At 35.3% G+C, this 18,637-nt stretch overlaps 3 protein-coding genes across 3 annotated transcripts; all 3 read left to right on the top strand.

Moving 5' to 3' along the window:
- Positions 1 to 4,734: 4,734 nt before the first annotated feature.
- Positions 4,735 to 8,270, top strand: LOC9301829 (ferric reduction oxidase 7, chloroplastic). Its single transcript, XM_002865709.2, has 9 exons — positions 4,735 to 5,080; positions 5,170 to 5,266; positions 5,446 to 5,643; positions 5,737 to 5,971; positions 6,130 to 6,457; positions 6,544 to 6,823; positions 6,904 to 7,159; positions 7,242 to 7,689; positions 7,935 to 8,270. Exons 1-9 carry the CDS (start codon positions 4,867 to 4,869, stop codon positions 8,102 to 8,104), a joined length of 2,226 nt encoding a protein of 741 aa, XP_002865755.1. The 5' UTR covers positions 4,735 to 4,866; the 3' UTR covers positions 8,105 to 8,270.
- Positions 8,271 to 10,125: 1,855 nt separating this feature from the next.
- On the top strand, positions 10,126 to 13,715 carry LOC9301828 (ferric reduction oxidase 6). The gene is made up of 9 exons (XM_002865708.2): positions 10,126 to 10,426; positions 10,518 to 10,614; positions 10,708 to 10,905; positions 10,994 to 11,228; positions 11,390 to 11,717; positions 11,804 to 12,083; positions 12,166 to 12,421; positions 12,505 to 12,952; positions 13,277 to 13,715. Exons 1-9 carry the CDS (start codon positions 10,210 to 10,212, stop codon positions 13,444 to 13,446), a joined length of 2,229 nt encoding a protein of 742 aa, XP_002865754.1. The 5' UTR covers positions 10,126 to 10,209; the 3' UTR covers positions 13,447 to 13,715.
- Positions 13,716 to 15,603: 1,888 nt separating this feature from the next.
- On the top strand, positions 15,604 to 18,634 carry LOC9300089 (endoglucanase 25). The gene is made up of 6 exons (XM_002865707.2): positions 15,604 to 16,268; positions 16,366 to 16,676; positions 16,762 to 17,226; positions 17,331 to 17,466; positions 17,568 to 17,740; positions 17,907 to 18,634. Exons 1-6 carry the CDS (start codon positions 15,896 to 15,898, stop codon positions 18,312 to 18,314), a joined length of 1,866 nt encoding a protein of 621 aa, XP_002865753.1. The 5' UTR covers positions 15,604 to 15,895; the 3' UTR covers positions 18,315 to 18,634.
- The last annotated feature ends 3 nt before the right edge of the window (positions 18,635 to 18,637 follow it).

The raw sequence follows: 18,637 nt of genomic DNA, 5'->3' as shown, positions 1-18,637 counted from the left end.
ACCTTATACTTTTGGTTTATTTGATGAACCGTTTCGATATTTGGTATATTTGATGAACGGTGGCAATTAACCTTTCGTTTATTTGATGAGCTATTACAACTTTTGATATATTTGATGAACTGTTGCAATATTTGCCTTTTATAAAAAAAAATGTGGCCATTAATTAAGGTAGAAGAGTGAATCACATAGGACGAAGATCAACTAAGCTTCGAGAAGACACATAAGTTGATGCGTGATGAAGAAAATGAATGAGAATTATAGAATTTTTCCCCAGAAAATTGAGTGATTTTGGAGAAAGCGAAGTAATGGGAAAAGTTTGTTAGAATCGTTTTAGCTCTGATACCATTTCACCAAACCAACAAAATAAATCTCATTCTCATTAATTAGAGAAAATTATATGTGGAGCGGTTTATATACAGACTCAGAACTGGGCTAAACCGAAACTCTTTAGCGGAAATAGAAATGAAATTTACTGACTTGGTTTATACTTATACCAGTGTACAATAACCAAATGAACGTAGACACTATACAGGACATATACATCAATACCTAATAAGAATTTACAATAATATCTCTATACTAAAAACATAAGATATGATTTGTTTGCCCAAAACGTTCAATCTCATAAAATGAGAGATACTTGTGGTTTGTGGAGTAGCGTAATGGTCATCGACTTTGTTGTGATATGGTTTCTTGACAATAACATGGAATAAAGTCATCCGTCGACGAAAAAATCAGCACAAGCAATTGACCAAATTGATATACTAATACTAATTACAACAATGATGATGATATAATATCGCTGTAACGAGCTTTACTTGCCGTTAAAGTTTCAGTTTGTTTTTTTATTTGGTTTTCGGATTGTTCTAGCGATTCATTATCCGGTCGCTCTTGACTAGTAAGAACAGTTAAGAGAAATCTTGTTTTTCGAAATTTTGGTAAACTATGACCAATTTCTTTTGGATGTAGAATTTGACATATGCTCTGAAATTGAGCAAATTGTTTCTTTAACTTCCATCAACATAAAAACCCGAAGCGATCGATGAAAATACAGTAGATGGATTACTATTTGCAAGATGCATATTTGTTTAGAAACTTGATGTCCATTTGAAAACTGGATTAATTCATCATATTATCTAAAGAACTGATAGTAGATTTTCCATAATAAAGGACAGGTTACTAATTACACTTGTCTTCTGCTCTCTCTTTAGTATGATTAGCAACCGTTTCTCTTTCCTTTTTTCTTTGGTTAATCTTCGTCTCGTGCTTCTAATCTTTTCTATTTTAGAAAAAAAAAGAGAGACAAAACTGCTAAGAGGACAGCACATTTGATAGATAGTTTACCTCTGTTTGTCTGAGTCGCTAGAATACTAAAAAAAAAAAAAAAAAAAAAAAAAAACAAAAAAAAAAAACTAAAAAAAACTAAAAAAAAACTAAAAATCTGTGGCATTCATTTTCCTTGCAACCTTCTTCTAGGGGTGAGGAAATAGAATATAACCTGAAAAACCGAACCAACCCGAAATAAATGATTTGATTTTGTTATGGTTTTGTCTAAAACTCATTAGGTTGCCATTTTTATTAAGTTTTCAGTTTAGGTTTGGTTTGGTTTGGTTTGGTTAAATACCGTAAAACCGAATGCTTTTTTTTTTTGTTTTTGATGGAAATTTGGGAGAATTATATATTTTATCTGTTTATATTGTGATTAGTAATGTTGTTAAAAAATTTGTTATTAGGCTTATATTTATTTGAGTTCTATTCTATTCTTTGAATTATTTGGATTTATAATATTTGGGTCTATGAAACTAGATTTGGATTCTATTATTTGAATTATGTTTAACTTATTGATTGATATATTATTTATATTCTACGGTTACTTTTATTTGTGCACCAAACTTATATTTATTTTTTGTAAAAAGGGAAACCTAATAAAACCGGAGCCAAACCGAAATCGAACCGATCCGAAATACATATGATGTTCATATGGTTTCATCTTTTATAAAACCGATAAAATGTACACAAACACCGAACCTCTACGAAACCTAATTACATACGGTTTATATATGATTTCCGTTTTTGAAAAACCAAAAAAAAAAAAAAAAACCGAATCGAAACTAAACCAAAAAACTGTATGCATAAGTTGACCAGCTGGTTATCCAAAACTCAATAAATGAACAACAAATGCAAAATATGGACTATAAGGTAACTATCAAACAATTAACTATTCAAGTTTCTATAGTTTGTCCTCTTTGAGATAGCTTCACAAACCCAGAACATCTACATGCGTGATTCTTATACACTTACTGACACATAGAAGAGGCCTACGAGAATGCCATCTGCATGGGACGACCAGTGCCGTGCTAAGGCTAATTGTAGCTTAGGACGAATAAAAAATGTGGCATTTATTATTAAAAAAATCAAAATAACGAAAATATATATTATTTCAAAGCATATACAGTAGTGATAAGATGAAAGAAAAGAAAATTTCTAAACCACTATTTTTCTATCTTTTTTTCCTAAAAAATCATTCAGTAAACTCAACTAATTTTGTTTATAATCTTTTTATTTTCAAATGGTTGATTGATAATTATTTGAAGAAGGAATACTCAAAATCAATTTCCTTTTTTTTCTTTCAAATTATCCTTTTCTTTTAAATATGCAGATGATTCCAAAACAGATTTTCTTTATTCTTAGTTATCTTTTATTAAAATTATCTTCCATTAGTGCTATATTTATAAACTAAAGTCTAAAGCATGTACAGAAATTTCCTAATACAAAACGTATACATATTAATATTATTCTAATGTTATGGGCTTCTCAAACAAATACCCACTATACAACTTAAATAAGCCTAAAAAAACAATGTGGCCTACAAAATTCAAAATTTTTTTGTGGCTTTGGGCAAATGCCCTTTCCTCTTCCCATTAAGCACGGCACTGGGACGACGATGGTCGTAGAGGCGACTTTTTCGTTCTGCTTCAAGTCGACAAAATTCTAAGAGCTGCAAGCAAATAGGCCTTTCTTATATGGGCTTTATTATTCAAATCTGGTTCACTTTGGTTCTACTTTATCAAAAAGAATTTAGGTCGTCTTAAGCGGGCCTAATAAGTCTATCCAAAATCAAAATAAGATACTGTGTGGTTGAGGAAGGCACACTATGACCCAGATTAGATGTGGAAACTACATAATGTTACTTTCGTCTTGCGTTGATATTCTATTTGTTCTAAACTTCTGATTGGGTAATTTAGCTGGTCCAACAACCATTACAATCGTGATTATAATCATCTTATCCATAAAATTTGGTTGAAATCAAATTTTACTCTCTCTAGGGCTGATTATAACTCTTCTTTTGTCTACACATACAACTTCATGAGATTTAATTATAATTTTTTAGTGCCCTTTTGTTGACATGTAAATCTTAGCTAAGTGGTGCTTTTATTTGTTATTGGATATTTTTTCGGTTACTAAAAAGTTTAAGAAATTTTAGACTATGCATCTAAGTATTACTTTGGATTGATTTTAACTTGTGTGTTCGAGATTGATGCAATTTCGTGATAGTTGATTATTCTTGGAAAACTTTACGTACACTAATTGTTGATTTTTAGTTCATTTGTGTTAATATTGTAGAATCTTTAATTCTAAGGATATTATTTTGAATTATGATATAATTATTTTTTTTTATTAATTGCGAATTTGGCATATTTGTTTCTTGGAAAGTCTTGATAAAATGGGAATTTGACTTTCCTTCTATATGATATATTCTATTCTCTAATGTTAATTGTATTAAGTGGTGATTGATCTCTTTCTTTGTGTAGAAAACAAGGAAACGTTAGACTCGTGGAATTTTTCTCTATAAGAAGAAGATGTGTTGTGTTTTCCAAAAGATACACAAGGGTGATGTTAAAACAGAGTAACATAAAATAGAGTCTTTGATAAGTTTGTGTGAAGCTTGTGTTGCTGTTGAGTTTGGGAGAGATCACCTTGGGAAAAGATTGCTATTAGTGTGAGGAGCACAAAGCAAAAACTTCTCCAAAAAAGAATGCATACATGATTAAGGGGGAGTAAAATAGTTTACTTGTTAACCTTAGTTCATGTTCTTAGATAGATGTATTAGAATTGTGTTGAATTTCTAAGTCTATCTTGTACTTCTTAAAATGATCTAATAAACTCTTATTGTAACCGATGACTAGTGGTTGGTTTGAAAGAGAACCAACCGATACCTCGTTAAATCTCGTGTCGTATCGTTTATTCTTTATTGTTTAAATCGTTTCCGCTATTTAATTATTATATCCAGTCTCTCTAGAAATTTTACCAATATGTACATTTTAGCTTAATATAGTGTATTTACCAGAAACAATCCAACTATGAAACCTTGCAAATTTATCTCCCTGGATCTTGAATGTGAAAACCGAATAATGTTTCTTTTGCGCTAATCCGAACAATGTTGAAATACTATATGTTCAGATTCAAGTAGTGTAGCTTATCCAAGAAACATCATAGTCGTCATAATAATCATCTTATCTATACTAAGTAGTAAGTACTCTCAGTCTCTCACTTTACCCTAAATTGTGGTTCAAATCAAACTAACGTGGCACTCACTCCCAAGTACGTTACTCTGACGTCTTAATGACACATTGACACTATCATTTTATTTTATTTTTTAGTTTTTTATTGTGTACTAGGATTGATGTCCGAAGGAATCTTTCATAAATGAGAATGATCGAAACCCCACTGGTCAAGAAATTTTCTTCCTTTACTCTCTTAAAGAATATCTTCTTAATTTATCTCTAGTAACGCCTCCTTAAAAGCCGATGCTGCTTCTGAGCCAACTCTCATCACAACACTGAAAAGTAGAAAATTCAAAGAAAAATGGATGATCACGAAAGCCCTCTTTTGTCTAAGGAGTCACCACCATCATCATCATCAGTGTTGGTTTCATCTTTGAAATGGATATTGAAAGTTGTAATGTCGGTGATTTTTGTGACTTGGGTTGTGTTCCTTATGATGTACCCTGGATCACTCGGTGATCAAGTCCTCACAAACTGGAGAGCAATCTCCTCCAACACTCTCTTTGGCATCACAGGTTACATTACATCATCACTTGCTTCGTTTTCTCCGAAAATTTTCCAAAAAGTGTAACTAATTTCACTCTCTGATTATCTTAAATTGCAGGAAGCATGTTCTTAATTTTCAGTGGTCCGATTCTTGTCATCGCCGTCTTAGCTTCTCTCTATCTGATCATATCAGGGGAAGAGAGGGTTTTCACTAAGTACGTACGGTTGAGATTTCTTTAACTATTTTATTGATTTGATTGTGTTGATTACAATGGTTTAAATATAAAATAATATAAACCCTAAATGATTGGTATTACTACAATAATGTCTTAATTAAACTCTTAATCGTCATTGCATTCTTGTGGTTTCGATTTTTTTTTGTGTTTTCGTGAAGGAAGAAGATATCGAAGTTCCCGAGGTTTAGGCTATGGACATTTCCTGTTCTTGTGGATGGACCATTTGGAGTTGTTTCTGCAGCTGAGTTTCTTGGAATTATGGTCTTCTCTGTTTTTTTCCTTTGGGCTATCTATGCTTATACCTTGAGGAATCTCAACGTTCTTGAATACTTCCACGTGCTTCCCAAGAACAGAAGGTTCTTAAGCTCATTTCCTTCTGTATCCCATCTTCGCTTTTTGTTTCATTCTAACCATTGTTTTTTTGTGTGTGTGTGTGTGTGTGTGTTCAGTATTTTTCTGTTGGAGTTAACGGGTCTGCGTTTTGGGATGATTGGATTGTTGTGTATGGTGTTTTTGTTTCTTCCAATCTCGAGAGGCTCCATTCTTCTCCGCCTTATCGATATCCCTTTCGAACATGCTACAAGATATCATGTTTGGCTTGGTCATATCACTATGGCTTTCTTCTCCTTACATGGCCTCTGTTATGTTGTTGGATGGACTATTCAAGGTCAACTTTTAGAGCTTGTAAGATTCCTGCAATCTTGACATGACAGTAAAACCTAGTTGATCTGATATATAAGTATAGAGTCGATACCAATTGGTTTTGAGATGGAACCCCACAGTTTCATTTCCAATTCTTATTGCTTTCTAAACTTTAATCATCAACTACTTTTTCCTTTCAGTTATTTGAATGGAAAGATACTGGAATCGCTGTTTTACCCGGAGTTATCAGTCTAGTGGCTGGTTTACTCATGTGGGTCACGTCCCTTCACACCGTGAGAAAGTTTTACTTTGAGCTCTTCTTCTACACACATCAACTATACATCGTCTTTGTTGTGTTCTTGGCACTTCATGTTGGTGACTACTTGTTCAGTATAGTTGCTGGAGGAATATTCCTTTTCATTCTCGACCGCTTCTTGAGGTTCTGCCAATCCAGAAGGACTGTAGATGTAATCTCTGCAAAGAGTTTACCCTGTGGAACTCTGGAACTAGTCCTTTCAAAACCACCAAGTAAAAACTCTGTTTACTCTCTGTTCTCTACCTCTAATCTAAATCATTTACTGACTTTTTGTCCTCTTCAATACCGCAAAAATCAGATATGCGATACAATGCTCTTAGCTTTATCTTTCTTCAAGTGAGGGAACTATCTTGGTTACAGTGGCATCCTTTCAGTGTTTCATCAAGTCCTCTAGATGGGAACCATCATGTTGCGGTTCTCATAAAGGTTCTTGGTGGATGGACCGCAAAGCTTAGAGACCAGTTGTCAAATCTATATGAGGCAGAGAATCAAGACCAGCTTATTTCTCCTGATTCATATCCCAAAATCACAACTTGTGTGGAAGGGCCTTATGGCCATGAATCTCCATACCACTTAGCGTAATGTGTTTCGCCTATTTGAATTGTTTCAATGAAATAAGCTTTAGAGTGACTCAAGAAAGGTTTATTTGCGAGTGCAGGTACGAGAACCTGGTTTTAGTAGCAGGAGGAATCGGTATTACACCTTTTTTCGCCATCTTAAGTGATATCCTACACCGTAAAAGAGATGGGAAAGCTTGTTTGCCTAGTAAGGTTTTAGTTGTGTGGGCCATTAAAAACTCAGACGAGCTCTCTCTACTCTCAGCAATCGACGTACCTTCCATTTGCCCTTTCTTCTCTAAGAAACTAAGCCTTGAGATTCACATATATGTTACTCGACAATCCGAGCCTCGCTTGGTAAGTCTTATATAAGTCTTCTGGGAGCTCCAATAGGCCTTATTTAGTCTGTTGAACTCTGCTTTGTTTCATTGTCATGCAGGAAGATGGGATGGTTCAGATGGTGGTGCATCCTTCTGTCAAACCACCACGGACCAACGGATGTTCCATGTCGGTTCTAGTTGGTACAGGGGACAATATATGGTCTGGACTCTATCTAATTGTCTCCACCATTGGGTTTATTGCAATGATCACATTTTTGGACGTCTTTTACATAAACAAATACAACATAACGACGTGGTGGTACAAAGGACTTCTATTTATTGTTTGTATGGTTGCAAGTGTGTTGATTTTTGGTGGCCTTGTAGTTGTTTTCTGGCATCGTTGGGGTCACAAAACCGGTAAAGTGGAAGCAAATGGCAATGACAAGGTATATTTGAACGGAGAAGAAACCCATAATCCATATGCAGCAGAGCTCAAGGGCTTGGACATAGAAGAAGATGTCCAGAGTTACACCACTATCCGTTATGGCACCAGACCGGCCTTTAGAGGTACAGTACAAAATTAGGGGTGTCAAATCCGGTTAGCTTGTTTTTTTTTATGTTATTTATAAAATATAGATACTGAAAATCATTCGGATTGGTTTGACACGGTTTTGGTTTTCTAAATAAAATTTCAAAGGAATTCCGATTTTGATTCGGTTCTTGAATCAGGTTTTCGGTGTAGAATTTTGGCTCGAATCGGTTAACTTTAATCTTTTAATGGTTTATGTGATATTTGAATTATGTAATTGCAGAGATATTTGAGTCATTGAATGGGAAATGGGGAAGTGTGGATGTTGGAGTAATAGTATGCGGTCCAGCGACTCTTCAAACGACCGTAGCCAAAGAGATACGATCACATAGCATCTGGCGATCAGCGAATCATCCTCTTTTCCACTTCAACAGCCACAGTTTCGATCTATAACTATCCTTTCAAGGCCAAAGAACATAATGGAAATTCGAAAAAATATTGATGCATATATTTTAGGTAATCACAGTCTGTATGTATTATGGAAACAACTATATCTTGTAATGTATTCATCTAAATTCAGTTTTTTAATTTATAAAAATTGGATAATATTATTTTTATATAACTACCAAAAAATATTGATAACTTTTTAGTTTTTATTATTTTTATCGAGAATCAGCTCCTCTGTTCTCAGCATGAACCCAATTTCCAGCAAATTCCAATTACGTAGCACAACATCCAAAACTGTTGACGAGATATATGTGAATCTTGTATTGAGAAGTTTAGTATATTTGAGATAAATCTAAGAGAATAAGTTTAAAACCAAAAAAGTGCCTTCGACACAACTTTTAATTGCCAATTCAAAATAAACCACGAGCACTGCTTCAGTCGTCAATATTCAAGAATGCTTCCAAATCCTAGAAAATATCAGAACATGAACAAGATCAAACAAAATCAAAATCATCAAATTTGGTTTCATTTTCAATTATTGTTTCCAAATCTGAAATCAAATCGGGTACCACAAAATCTAAATCATTCACTCATAAACAAACAATAACAATCGGATTAGGGTTCGTGTTTTGAATTTTTGGAGGTGAAAAATACAAAACCGCTTCCTTTTATACATAACAGTTAAGTGAGAAAAAAAAAACCCGATGGGTACCCATAACATGATAGGGTAAACCCGTGTAAGACTCCATCGTTTCGGGTACCCGCCCGTTTTAAACCTATATATTTTAAACTAGAAAAGCAGGTTTTGGACTCAGTTTTAAACATGGGTTTGGGGTACCCACTGGGTTTTTAGCCAACTTTAACATCCCTAATTGAGATTGATGCTATTTCATGATAGTTGATTATCCTCCGAAAACTTAATACATGAACAGTTGATTTCCTAGCTATTTCTTAGTTCCTTTGAGTTAATAACTTAATATATAAATTTTATCTTAATATAGTGTCTTTACCAGAACAACTTATCAATTGTGAAACCTTGCAAGTTTATTTCTCTGGATCTTATATATTTTATTTTTTTCGCCAAATGTGGAATCTATATAATGTTACTTTCGAGCGTTGATATTCTATTTGTTCTAAACTTCTGATTGGGTAATTTTAGCTGGTCCAACAACCATTACAATCGTCAATATAATCATCTTATCCATACTTAATATTTTTTTTTTTTTTGAAAATAATTTTAAATTATATTCAAAAGAAAAATAGCGATTTATCCATACTCAATAATCAATATTCTCACCTTCATTAAAGTGGTTGGATAAATCAGACTTTACTCTGTCATGAAATTTAGTTATAATTTCTTAGTGCCCTTTTATTGACATGTCAATCTTAGGTAAGTGGTGCTTTTATTTGTTATTGGATTTTGTTTCGGTTCCTTGAAAGTGTAATTAAGAAATTTTTAGACTATACATCTAAGTTTTTCTTTGGATTGATTTAACTTGTTTGTTCGAGATAGATAGTCGATTATTCTTGTTAAACTTAACACATTAATAGTTGGTTTCTTGGCTCTATTCATTGTTAGATAGTGTCATTTACCAGAAACAATCTAACAATGAAACTTTGCAAGTTTATCTCCCTGGATCTTGAATATAATGTGGAAACCGAATAATGTTTCTTTCGCGTTACGTTGATATTTTATTTGTTCAGATTCAAGTAATGCAGTTTATCCAAGAAACATCATAGTCGTCATAATAATCATCTTATCTATACTAAGTAGTAAGTACTCTCAGTCTCTCTCACCTTACCCTAAATTGTGGTTGAAATCAAACTAACGTGACACTCTCTCCCAAGTACGTTACTCTCACGTGTTAATGACCCTCTCTCTTTTTCTTTTTCTTTTGAACTTAATTTTTTATTGTGTACTAGGATTGATGTCTACAAGAATATTTTATTTATAAGAATGATAGAAACCCCACTGGTCCAGAAATTTTTCTTCCTTTACTCTCTTAAAGAATATCTTCTTAATTTATCTCTAGTAACGCCTCTTTAAAAGCCGATGCTGCTTCTGAGCCAACTTCTCATCACAACACTGAGAAGTAGAAATTCAAATAAAGATGGATGATCATAAAACCCCTCTTTTGTCCAAGGACTCATCATCATCATCATCATCTACATCATCTGTCGTGACTTCATCTTTGAAATGGGTATTGAAAGTTGTAATGTCTATGATTTTTGTGACGTGGATTGTTTTTCTTATGATATTGTACCCTGAACAACTCGGCGATGATTTCCTCACAGTAGTCGCCTCCAAGACTTTCCTCGGCACCACAGGTTTACATTATCATTTGCTTTGTTTTCTCCGGAAAAAAAAATGTCCCAAAAAGTGTAACTAATTTCATCCACCTATTGTCTAAATTTGTAGGAAGCATGTTCTTAATTTTCAGTGGTCCGATTCTTGTCATCGCTGTCTTAGCTTCTCTCTATCTAATTATCTCCGGAGAAGACAAGGTCTTCACTAAGTACGTATAAATAATATCTAGCTAATTGCATTCTTTTGGTTTTCATCAGTTTTTGTTCTTGCATAAATGTGTTTTTTTATGATGATTGTGAAGAAACAAGATATCAAAATTCCCGAGGTTTAGGCTATGGACATTTCCTGTTCTTGTGGATGGACCATTTGGGGTTGTTTCTGCAGCTGAGTTTCTTGGAATTATGGTCTTCTCTGTTTTCTTCCTTTGGGCTATATATGCTTATACTTTGAGGAATCTTGATCTTCTTGAACGCTTCCACGTCCTTCCCAAGAATCGAAGGTTCTTAAACTCTTTTCCTTCTTTATCCCATCTTTGTTTTATCTACACGTTCCATTCATTAGTTTTGTGTGTGTGTGTGTGTGTTCAGTATTCTGCTGTTGGAGGTAACTGGTCTGCGTTTAGGAGTGATTGGATTGTTGTGCATGGTTTTTTTGTTTCTTCCAATCTCGAGAGGCTCCATTCTTCTCCGCCTTATCGATATCCCTTTCGAACATGCTACACGATACCATGTTTGGCTTGGTCATATCACTATGGCTTTCTTCTCTTTACATGGCCTCTGTTATGTTGTTGGATGGACCATTCAAGGTCAACTTTTAGAGCTTGTAAGATTCCTGCAACATCATTCAATCTTGACATAGCCTAGTTTATCTGGTATAAGTATAGTGTTGATTATCGGTTCAAGATAGGTCTATACTCAATTTCATTTCTGTATCTTATTGTTTTCTATCGTAAAGTTTCATCATCAACTACTTACTCCTCTCAGATATTTTCATGGAATGCTATTGGAATTGCTGTGTTACCGGGAGTTATCAGTCTAGTGGCTGGTTTACTCATGTGGGTCACGTCGCTTCACACCGTGAGAAAGCATTACTTTGAGCTCTTCTTCTACACACATCAACTATACATCGTCTTTGTCGTCTTCTTGGCACTTCATGTTGGTGACTACTTATTCAGTATAGTTGCTGGAGGAATATTTCTTTTCATTCTAGACCGCTTCTTGAGGTTCTGCCAATCCAGAAGGACTGTAGATGTAATCTCTGCAAAGAGTTTGCCTTGTGGAACTCTGGAACTAGTCCTTTCAAAACCACCAAGTAACAACTCTGTTTAATCTCTGTTCTCTACCTCTAATCTAAAACATTTACTGACTTTCTTTGCTCTTCAATACCGTGAAAATCAGATATGCGATACAATGCGCTTAGCTTTATCTTTCTTCAAGTGAGGGAACTATCATGGCTACAATGGCATCCTTTCAGTGTTTCATCAAGTCCTTTAGATGGGAACCATCATGTTGCGGTTCTCATAAAGGTTCTTGGTGGATGGACCGCAAAGCTTAGAGACCAGTTGTCAAATCTATATGAGGCAGAGAATCAAGACCAGCTTATTTCTCCTGATTCATATCCCAAAATCACAACTTGTGTGGAAGGACCTTATGGCCATGAATCTCCATACCACTTAGCGTAATGCGTTTTTTGTCTACTTAAATGGTTTCAATGCTATAAGCTTTAGCATGACTTAAGAACGGTTTGTTTCCGAGTATAGGTACGAGAACCTGGTCTTAGTAGCAGGAGGAATCGGGATTACGCCTTTTTTCGCCATCTTAAGCGATATCCTACATCGTAAAAGAGATGGGAAAGCTTGTTTACCTAGTAATGTTTTACTTGTATGGGCCATTAAAAACTCAGACGAGCTCTCTCTTCTCTCAGCAATTGACATACCTTCCATTTGCCCTTTCTTCTCTAAGAAACTAAACCTTGAGATTCACATATATGTCACTCGACAATCCGAGCCCCGCTTGGTAAGTCTTACATAACTATTGTTGGGAGCTGCAATAGGCTTTACTTAGTTTGTTGAACTCTGCTTTGTTTCATTGTCATACAGGAAGATGGGATGGTTCACAAGGTGGTGCATCCTTCTGTTAAACCACCACGGACCAACAGATGTTCCATGTCGGTTCTAGTTGGTACAGGGGACAACATATGGTCTGGACTCTATCTAATTGTCTCCACCATTGGGTTCATTGCAATGATCACATTGTTGGACATCTTTTACATAAAAAAATACAACATAACGACGTGGTGGTACAAGGGACTTCTATTTGTTGTTTGTATGGTTGCAAGTGTGTTGATTTTTGGAGGTCTTGTAGTTGTTTTCTGGCATCGCTGGGGTCACAAAATCGGTGAAGTGGAAGGAAATGGCAATGACAAGGTGAATTTAAATGGAGAAGAAACCCATAATCCATCTGCAGCAGAGCTCAAGGGGTTGGCAACAGAAGAAGATGTCCAGAGTTACACCACTATTCGTTATGGCACCAGACCGAACTTTAGAGGTACAGTACACACATTAAGGGACCAATCCAGTTTTCTCGGTTCGAATTTGTTTGTTTATAAAATATAGAAACAGAATGAAAACAGAATTTCATTCGGTTTGGTTTGATACAGTTTTCGGTTCAAGTTTGGTTTTATCAGAAAACATTTGCTAGGAAATTCGGAATTTTATCGGTTTTGTTTGATATCGGTAATGGTTTGTTCGGAAATTTCTTTGGTTCAATTCTTGGATCAGGTTTTTGCCTTTTTGGTGTAGAATTTTGGCTCCATTCGGTTTAGTTAAATTTTTAAACCATTATGGTTATATTTTAATTTTGTAATTGCAGAGATATTTGCGTCGTTGAATGGGAAATGGGGAAGTGTGGATGTTGGAGTAATAGTATGCGGTCCAGGGACTCTTCAGACGACCGTAGCCAAAGAGATACGGTCACATAGCATCTGGCGGTCTGCGAATCATCCTCTTTTCCACTTCAACAGCCACAGTTTCGATCTCTAAGTCTCTAACGATGCTTTCAAGGCCAAGGAACATCATGGAAAATTCGACAAAAAAATTGATGCATATATTTTAGGTAATCGCAGTCTTTATGAATTATGGAAAGAGCCTATGGTTGATATGTGTATGTTTTATCTTTCAGTTTTCATGTATAAGTAGTAATCAAATGTATGAGCATCTTCTATGGTTTCTAGTTCTACACTTGGTATTTGTTTGTACTTTGGACATATGATACTAATTAAATGCAAGCTGATAAGGCCTAAAATTACATAGCTGCCCATATATTTTTTGGAATTTTCTTTTAAAGTAGAGATATATTATATATAAATATATATTTGTATTTTTTTGCTTAAAATGTAAATATCATTAAAATGAATGTTAAGGTATTACAAAAGCTCTACCTAAAAAAAAGCAATCTTGGCAAAAATAAATAAAACAAGGCTAAGATACTTTTCAAAGGTCTAACATGGGTTTTATGCCAATATTACCGAATCCAAGATAACCAAGAGATGTATCTTAATGATTAGTATTAGTATCATCATTATATCACCAAGAGATGTATCCTAATGATTTGTATTAGTATCATCATTTATATCACCATATATATATATATATATTCATTATCTTATCCGAACCCCAAATTAAAGTATATTTTGGAAATTGAACCATGTTTTAAGATATTTAAATCTATTTCATGTAATTGTAGTAAAACAGTGAGTTTTTTTCTCTATGTAGTAAAATTTCGAACATACATTTTACGATTTTCTTAAACCTATTTTTATATTTTGGGCCGAAATGTTTTGAGAAACTTTATGATGATGACACTTTAACATAACACGAATGTAAGTTATTTGAAATCAAAAGATAGATTCCCATAATTCTCTTTAGTACTTACCTAGTATGTAAGTGATTAAATCCGTTTGAATCCTATAAATGATCTCATGATATAATTTTTTTTAGGTAACCATCAATTTGTCCAACACACTTATCTTATAAGTTTTTTTTTTTTGGTAAGTACACACTTATCTTATAAGTTGTAACAAGTGTAAGTAAAATTTTGGTATGATGAATGAAAAAAAAAAAAAAAAAAAAGAAGTAGACTATCATTTTCAAATTGAAGTGGAATTTAAGTAACGTTCCTTCTTGTAAATATTTTTTAATTAGTATCATGACTCTAGAGTCTAAAGAGCCCACCAAAATGATGACGTGGAAAACACCATAATCATAAGAATAAAATAAAATTAGCATCCCACCGACAGTTTATTAGGAGAAGTGTCTTTTTCATCCACCCGACATTAGCCCATTGCTTTACTAGTAAACAAAGTATATGCAATTTTTAACAAAATTATAATATTTTTTTTCAAAAAAGCGGTGGATAAAAATAATATTTAAATGTCTCCGACAAATTAAAGTAATATTTAATTGTAGAAAAAATAAATAGTATAATGGGTCTAATGTGGATAAAGACCCATTAAAAGTTTTATGTTTAGCGGAAAAAGAAGTTCATTCGTGGCAGTTAGCTCAATTAGAGCTTCTGAATGAAAATCATGGTTCTTTAAACAGTGAATCTCGAGCTCGAGTGAGAGAATTTTCCCATGGTACTCTCTACTCCGGATATCGGTGTTTCGTGGATGGATCATGGAAAGAGACTGATAAATTTTCAGGAATAGGGTGGTTCTGCACATCCTCAAATGGAGAGACGCCAACTATGGGAGCTGCCAACATCCGAAGAAGTCTTTCTCCACTACATACAGAATTGGAAGCTCTTCTTTGGGCGATGAAGTGTATGATTGGAGCCGACAATCAAGAAGTAGCTTTTTATACAGACTGTTTAGACCTGGTGAAAATGGTGTCTTCCCCAACCGAATGGCCGGCTTTCTCAGTGTATTTAGAAGATTTACAGAGAGACAAAGAGGAATTTTCAAGCTTATCTTTATTTTTAATCCCTCGAAGTGCAAATGTAAAAGCGGATAATTTGGCGCGAAAAGTTCGCACCGAACCGCATCACATCACATATGTAAACAACGTTCCTCATGAATAATTCTTTCAAAATTTTAATTAAAAGCTGTTGACAAAAAAAAAATAGTATACTTCATAAGATTTTACAAGTTGGCCAAAAAGCTCAATCATATATAGTTGGCCAAAAAAAAAAATGTCCAAAATTAGTGTTAGCTGTAACGTAACATGTACAAATGAACCAAACAAAACATATAATAAGAAAATAATTGAAGTAAAGACTTAATAAGGAAAAATAATAAAAAGAATCAAAACCAAAACCAGATCTCTCTGTACATTATTGATTCTTTGTACATTATTGATTGACTAGAGAGCCTTTTAGCTTCACATTTCTTCACTTCCACACACTTCTTTCTCTCTTTTCTTCTCCAGATCTGAATCCCAAAACTGTGATTCATTGTTGTTGTTCTCTGCTACTTCATCGGAGAGCATCATCATGTACGGACGAGATCCATGGGGAGGTCCATTGGAGATCAACACTGCAGATTCCGCCACCGACGATGATCGTAGTCGGAATTTGAACGATTTAGATCGTGCGGCTCTTTCACGGCCACTCGATGAGACGCAGCAGAGTTGGTTACTTGGTCCAACGGAGCAGAAGAAGAAGAAGTATGTTGATCTCGGTTGTATTATCGTTAGCCGCCAGATCTTTGTCTGGACTGTTGGTACTCTTGTTGCCGCCGCGTTACTCGCCGGATTTATTACCTTGATCGTTAAAACTGTGCCGCGACATCATCCTAAGAGTCCGCCGCCGGATAATTATACATTAGCTCTTCATAAAGCTCTTAAGTTCTTCAATGCTCAGAAATGTAAGTGTTGATTTGAAATTTAGCTTAGTAGTCTTCAAGATCTGATAATTTAGAGATAGAGTTTTAGATCTAAGTCTGATTTTGATTCTGCTTGTAGCTGGGAAATTGCCCAAGCATAATAACGTGTCGTGGAGAGGTAATTCTGGGCTTCAAGATGGGAAAGGTGAAACAGGAAGCTTCTATAAAGATTTGGTGGGAGGTTATTATGATGCTGGTGATGCTATCAAGTTCAATTTCCCCATGGCTTATGCTATGACTATGTTGAGCTGGAGTGTTATTGAATATAGTGCTAAATACGAAGCTGCGGGTGAGCTCACTCATGTTAAGGAGCTTATCAAATGGGGAACTGATTACTTTCTCAAGACTTTCAATAGTACTGCTGATTCCATTGATGATCTTGTGTCACAGGTACTGGTTTCTGACCTTAGTAGGAGATCTTCGTCTTTCGGTATCTTAGTTGTTTGTTAACTCATCATATGTTTAATTATCGCAGGTCGGATCAGGGAATACTGATGATGGAAATACAGATCCTAATGACCATTACTGTTGGATGCGGCCTGAGGATATGGACTATAAAAGGCCTGTGACTACGTGTAATGGTGGATGTTCGGATCTCGCTGCAGAGATGGCTGCTGCTCTGGCTTCAGCATCTATTGTATTCAAGGATAACAAGGAATATTCTAAAAAGCTTGTCCATGGTGCGAAGGTGGTGTATCAGTTTGGAAGGACTCGGAGAGGGAGATACAGTGCAGGCACTGCAGAATCTAGCAAGTTTTATAATTCAAGTATGTATTGGGATGAGTTCATTTGGGGTGGTGCTTGGATGTACTATGCTACAGGAAACGTAACCTATCTCAATCTAATCACCCAACCCACTATGGCCAAGCATGCTGGTGCCTTCTGGGGTGGCCCTTACTATGGTGTATTTAGCTGGGACAACAAGCTTGCTGGTGCTCAGGTCAGTCCACAGAACAACTTACTATATTAAAATATTCATGTCTTCTTGATCATTTGCCTTTATCATACTTCTCCTGACTCTTTTGAATCCCTTTTGCTATTTAGTTGCTGTTGAGCCGGTTGAGGTTGTTTCTGAGTCCTGGATATCCGTATGAAGAAATTTTAAGGACCTTCCACAATCAGACCAGCATAGTCATGTGCTCATACTTACCTGTTTTCAACAAATTTAACAGAACGAACGGTTAGTTACCTTCCAGTTTCATTGTCTGCCTCTAAGAAAACTCCAGCCGTTGGGCCTGTTTTTGTTTCAGATATCTAAAATGCAACTTTTGGTATGTGCAGGAGGTTTAATAGAGTTGAATCATGGAGCCCCTCAGCCTCTGCAGTATTCTGTGAATGCAGCTTTCCTAGCGACACTATACAGTGATTATCTGGATGCTGCTGATACTCCTGGATGGTACTGTGGACCTAATTTCTATTCGACTAGTGTGCTACGTGACTTTGCTAGATCCCAGGTAATGCATCTTTGCCTTTACATAAATGGTAATCTACGATATAGTTATGGATAAGATCCAAAAATGACACTTTTAACCAAGATTGTACGAAAACCTTGTTAAACTCCATTTTTGAGGTTGCCCTCTAAAGAATTGGATTTAACTCAGCCTTGTTGTGTTTTGGCAGATTGATTATATACTCGGTAAAAACCCTCGGAAAATGAGTTATCTCGTTGGTTTTGGCACAAAATACCCAAAACATGTGCATCACAGAGGAGCTTCGATACCCAAGAACAAAGTCAAATATAACTGCAAAGGAGGTTGGAAATGGAGAGACAGCAAGAAACCAAACCCAAACACGATTGAAGGAGCCATGGTTGCTGGTCCTGACAAGCGAGATGGGTTCCGTGATGTCCGTATGAACTACAACTACACTGAACCGACTCTTGCAGGCAATGCTGGTCTGGTTGCAGCTCTTGTGGCATTGTCGGGTGAAGCAGAAGCCACGGGTAAGATAGACAAAAACACTATTTTCTCAGCTGTTCCTCCATTGTTCCCTACTCCGCCGCCTCCACCAGCACCATGGAAGCCTTGATAAAGCTAGACTTGTGTGATTCTGTCGCCGCTGCCAAAAAAGAATGAATGAGGTAAGGATTTTGGGTGTGAGACCAGAAGATTAGAAGCTAAACACAAGTCAGCCATAACCAACTACTAAGGATTTCATTTGGCTTTACTAGATACAAACCCGGGGTGGGTTGCTTTACCACAAGCATTGTCTTTCTTTTCTTTTTTGGGGTTGCTCTTTTGTTCTTGTGAGATATCATATATATCTATGCGTTTTACTCTGTATATGTTTGATACCAAACTTGTATTCTTTGAAAAACAATTTAATGAACTGTCTTAAACTTTTAACTATGG

This window comes from Arabidopsis lyrata, assembly GCF_000004255.2.
Source record: "Arabidopsis lyrata subsp. lyrata unplaced genomic scaffold ARALYscaffold_8, whole genome shotgun sequence".
In the NCBI taxonomy this organism is placed as follows: Eukaryota; Viridiplantae; Streptophyta; class Magnoliopsida; order Brassicales; family Brassicaceae; genus Arabidopsis; species Arabidopsis lyrata.
This window is presented reverse-complemented; position numbering and strand designations above follow the sequence as displayed.

Excerpts from the sequence above, each read along its gene's own strand:
- LOC9301829 (XM_002865709.2), top strand. The coding sequence starts at position 4,867 with ATGGATGATCACGAAAGCCCTCTTTTGTCTAAGGAGTCACCACCATCA. Across the intron at positions 5,644-5,736 it reads GTGCTTCCCAAGAACAGAAG|TATTTTTCTGTTGGAGTTAA; the intron begins GTTCTTAAGCTC and ends GTGTGTGTTCAG. Across the intron at positions 7,160-7,241 it reads GACAATCCGAGCCTCGCTTG|GAAGATGGGATGGTTCAGAT; the intron begins GTAAGTCTTATA and ends ATTGTCATGCAG.
- LOC9301828 (XM_002865708.2), top strand. The coding sequence starts at position 10,210 with ATGGATGATCATAAAACCCCTCTTTTGTCCAAGGACTCATCATCATCA. Across the intron at positions 10,906-10,993 it reads GTCCTTCCCAAGAATCGAAG|TATTCTGCTGTTGGAGGTAA; the intron begins GTTCTTAAACTC and ends GTGTGTGTTCAG. Across the intron at positions 11,718-11,803 it reads AGTCCTTTCAAAACCACCAA|ATATGCGATACAATGCGCTT; the intron begins GTAACAACTCTG and ends CGTGAAAATCAG.
- LOC9300089 (XM_002865707.2), top strand. The coding sequence starts at position 15,896 with ATGTACGGACGAGATCCATGGGGAGGTCCATTGGAGATCAACACTGCA. Across the intron at positions 16,269-16,365 it reads GTTCTTCAATGCTCAGAAAT|CTGGGAAATTGCCCAAGCAT; the intron begins GTAAGTGTTGAT and ends TTCTGCTTGTAG. Across the intron at positions 16,677-16,761 it reads TTGATGATCTTGTGTCACAG|GTCGGATCAGGGAATACTGA; the intron begins GTACTGGTTTCT and ends TAATTATCGCAG.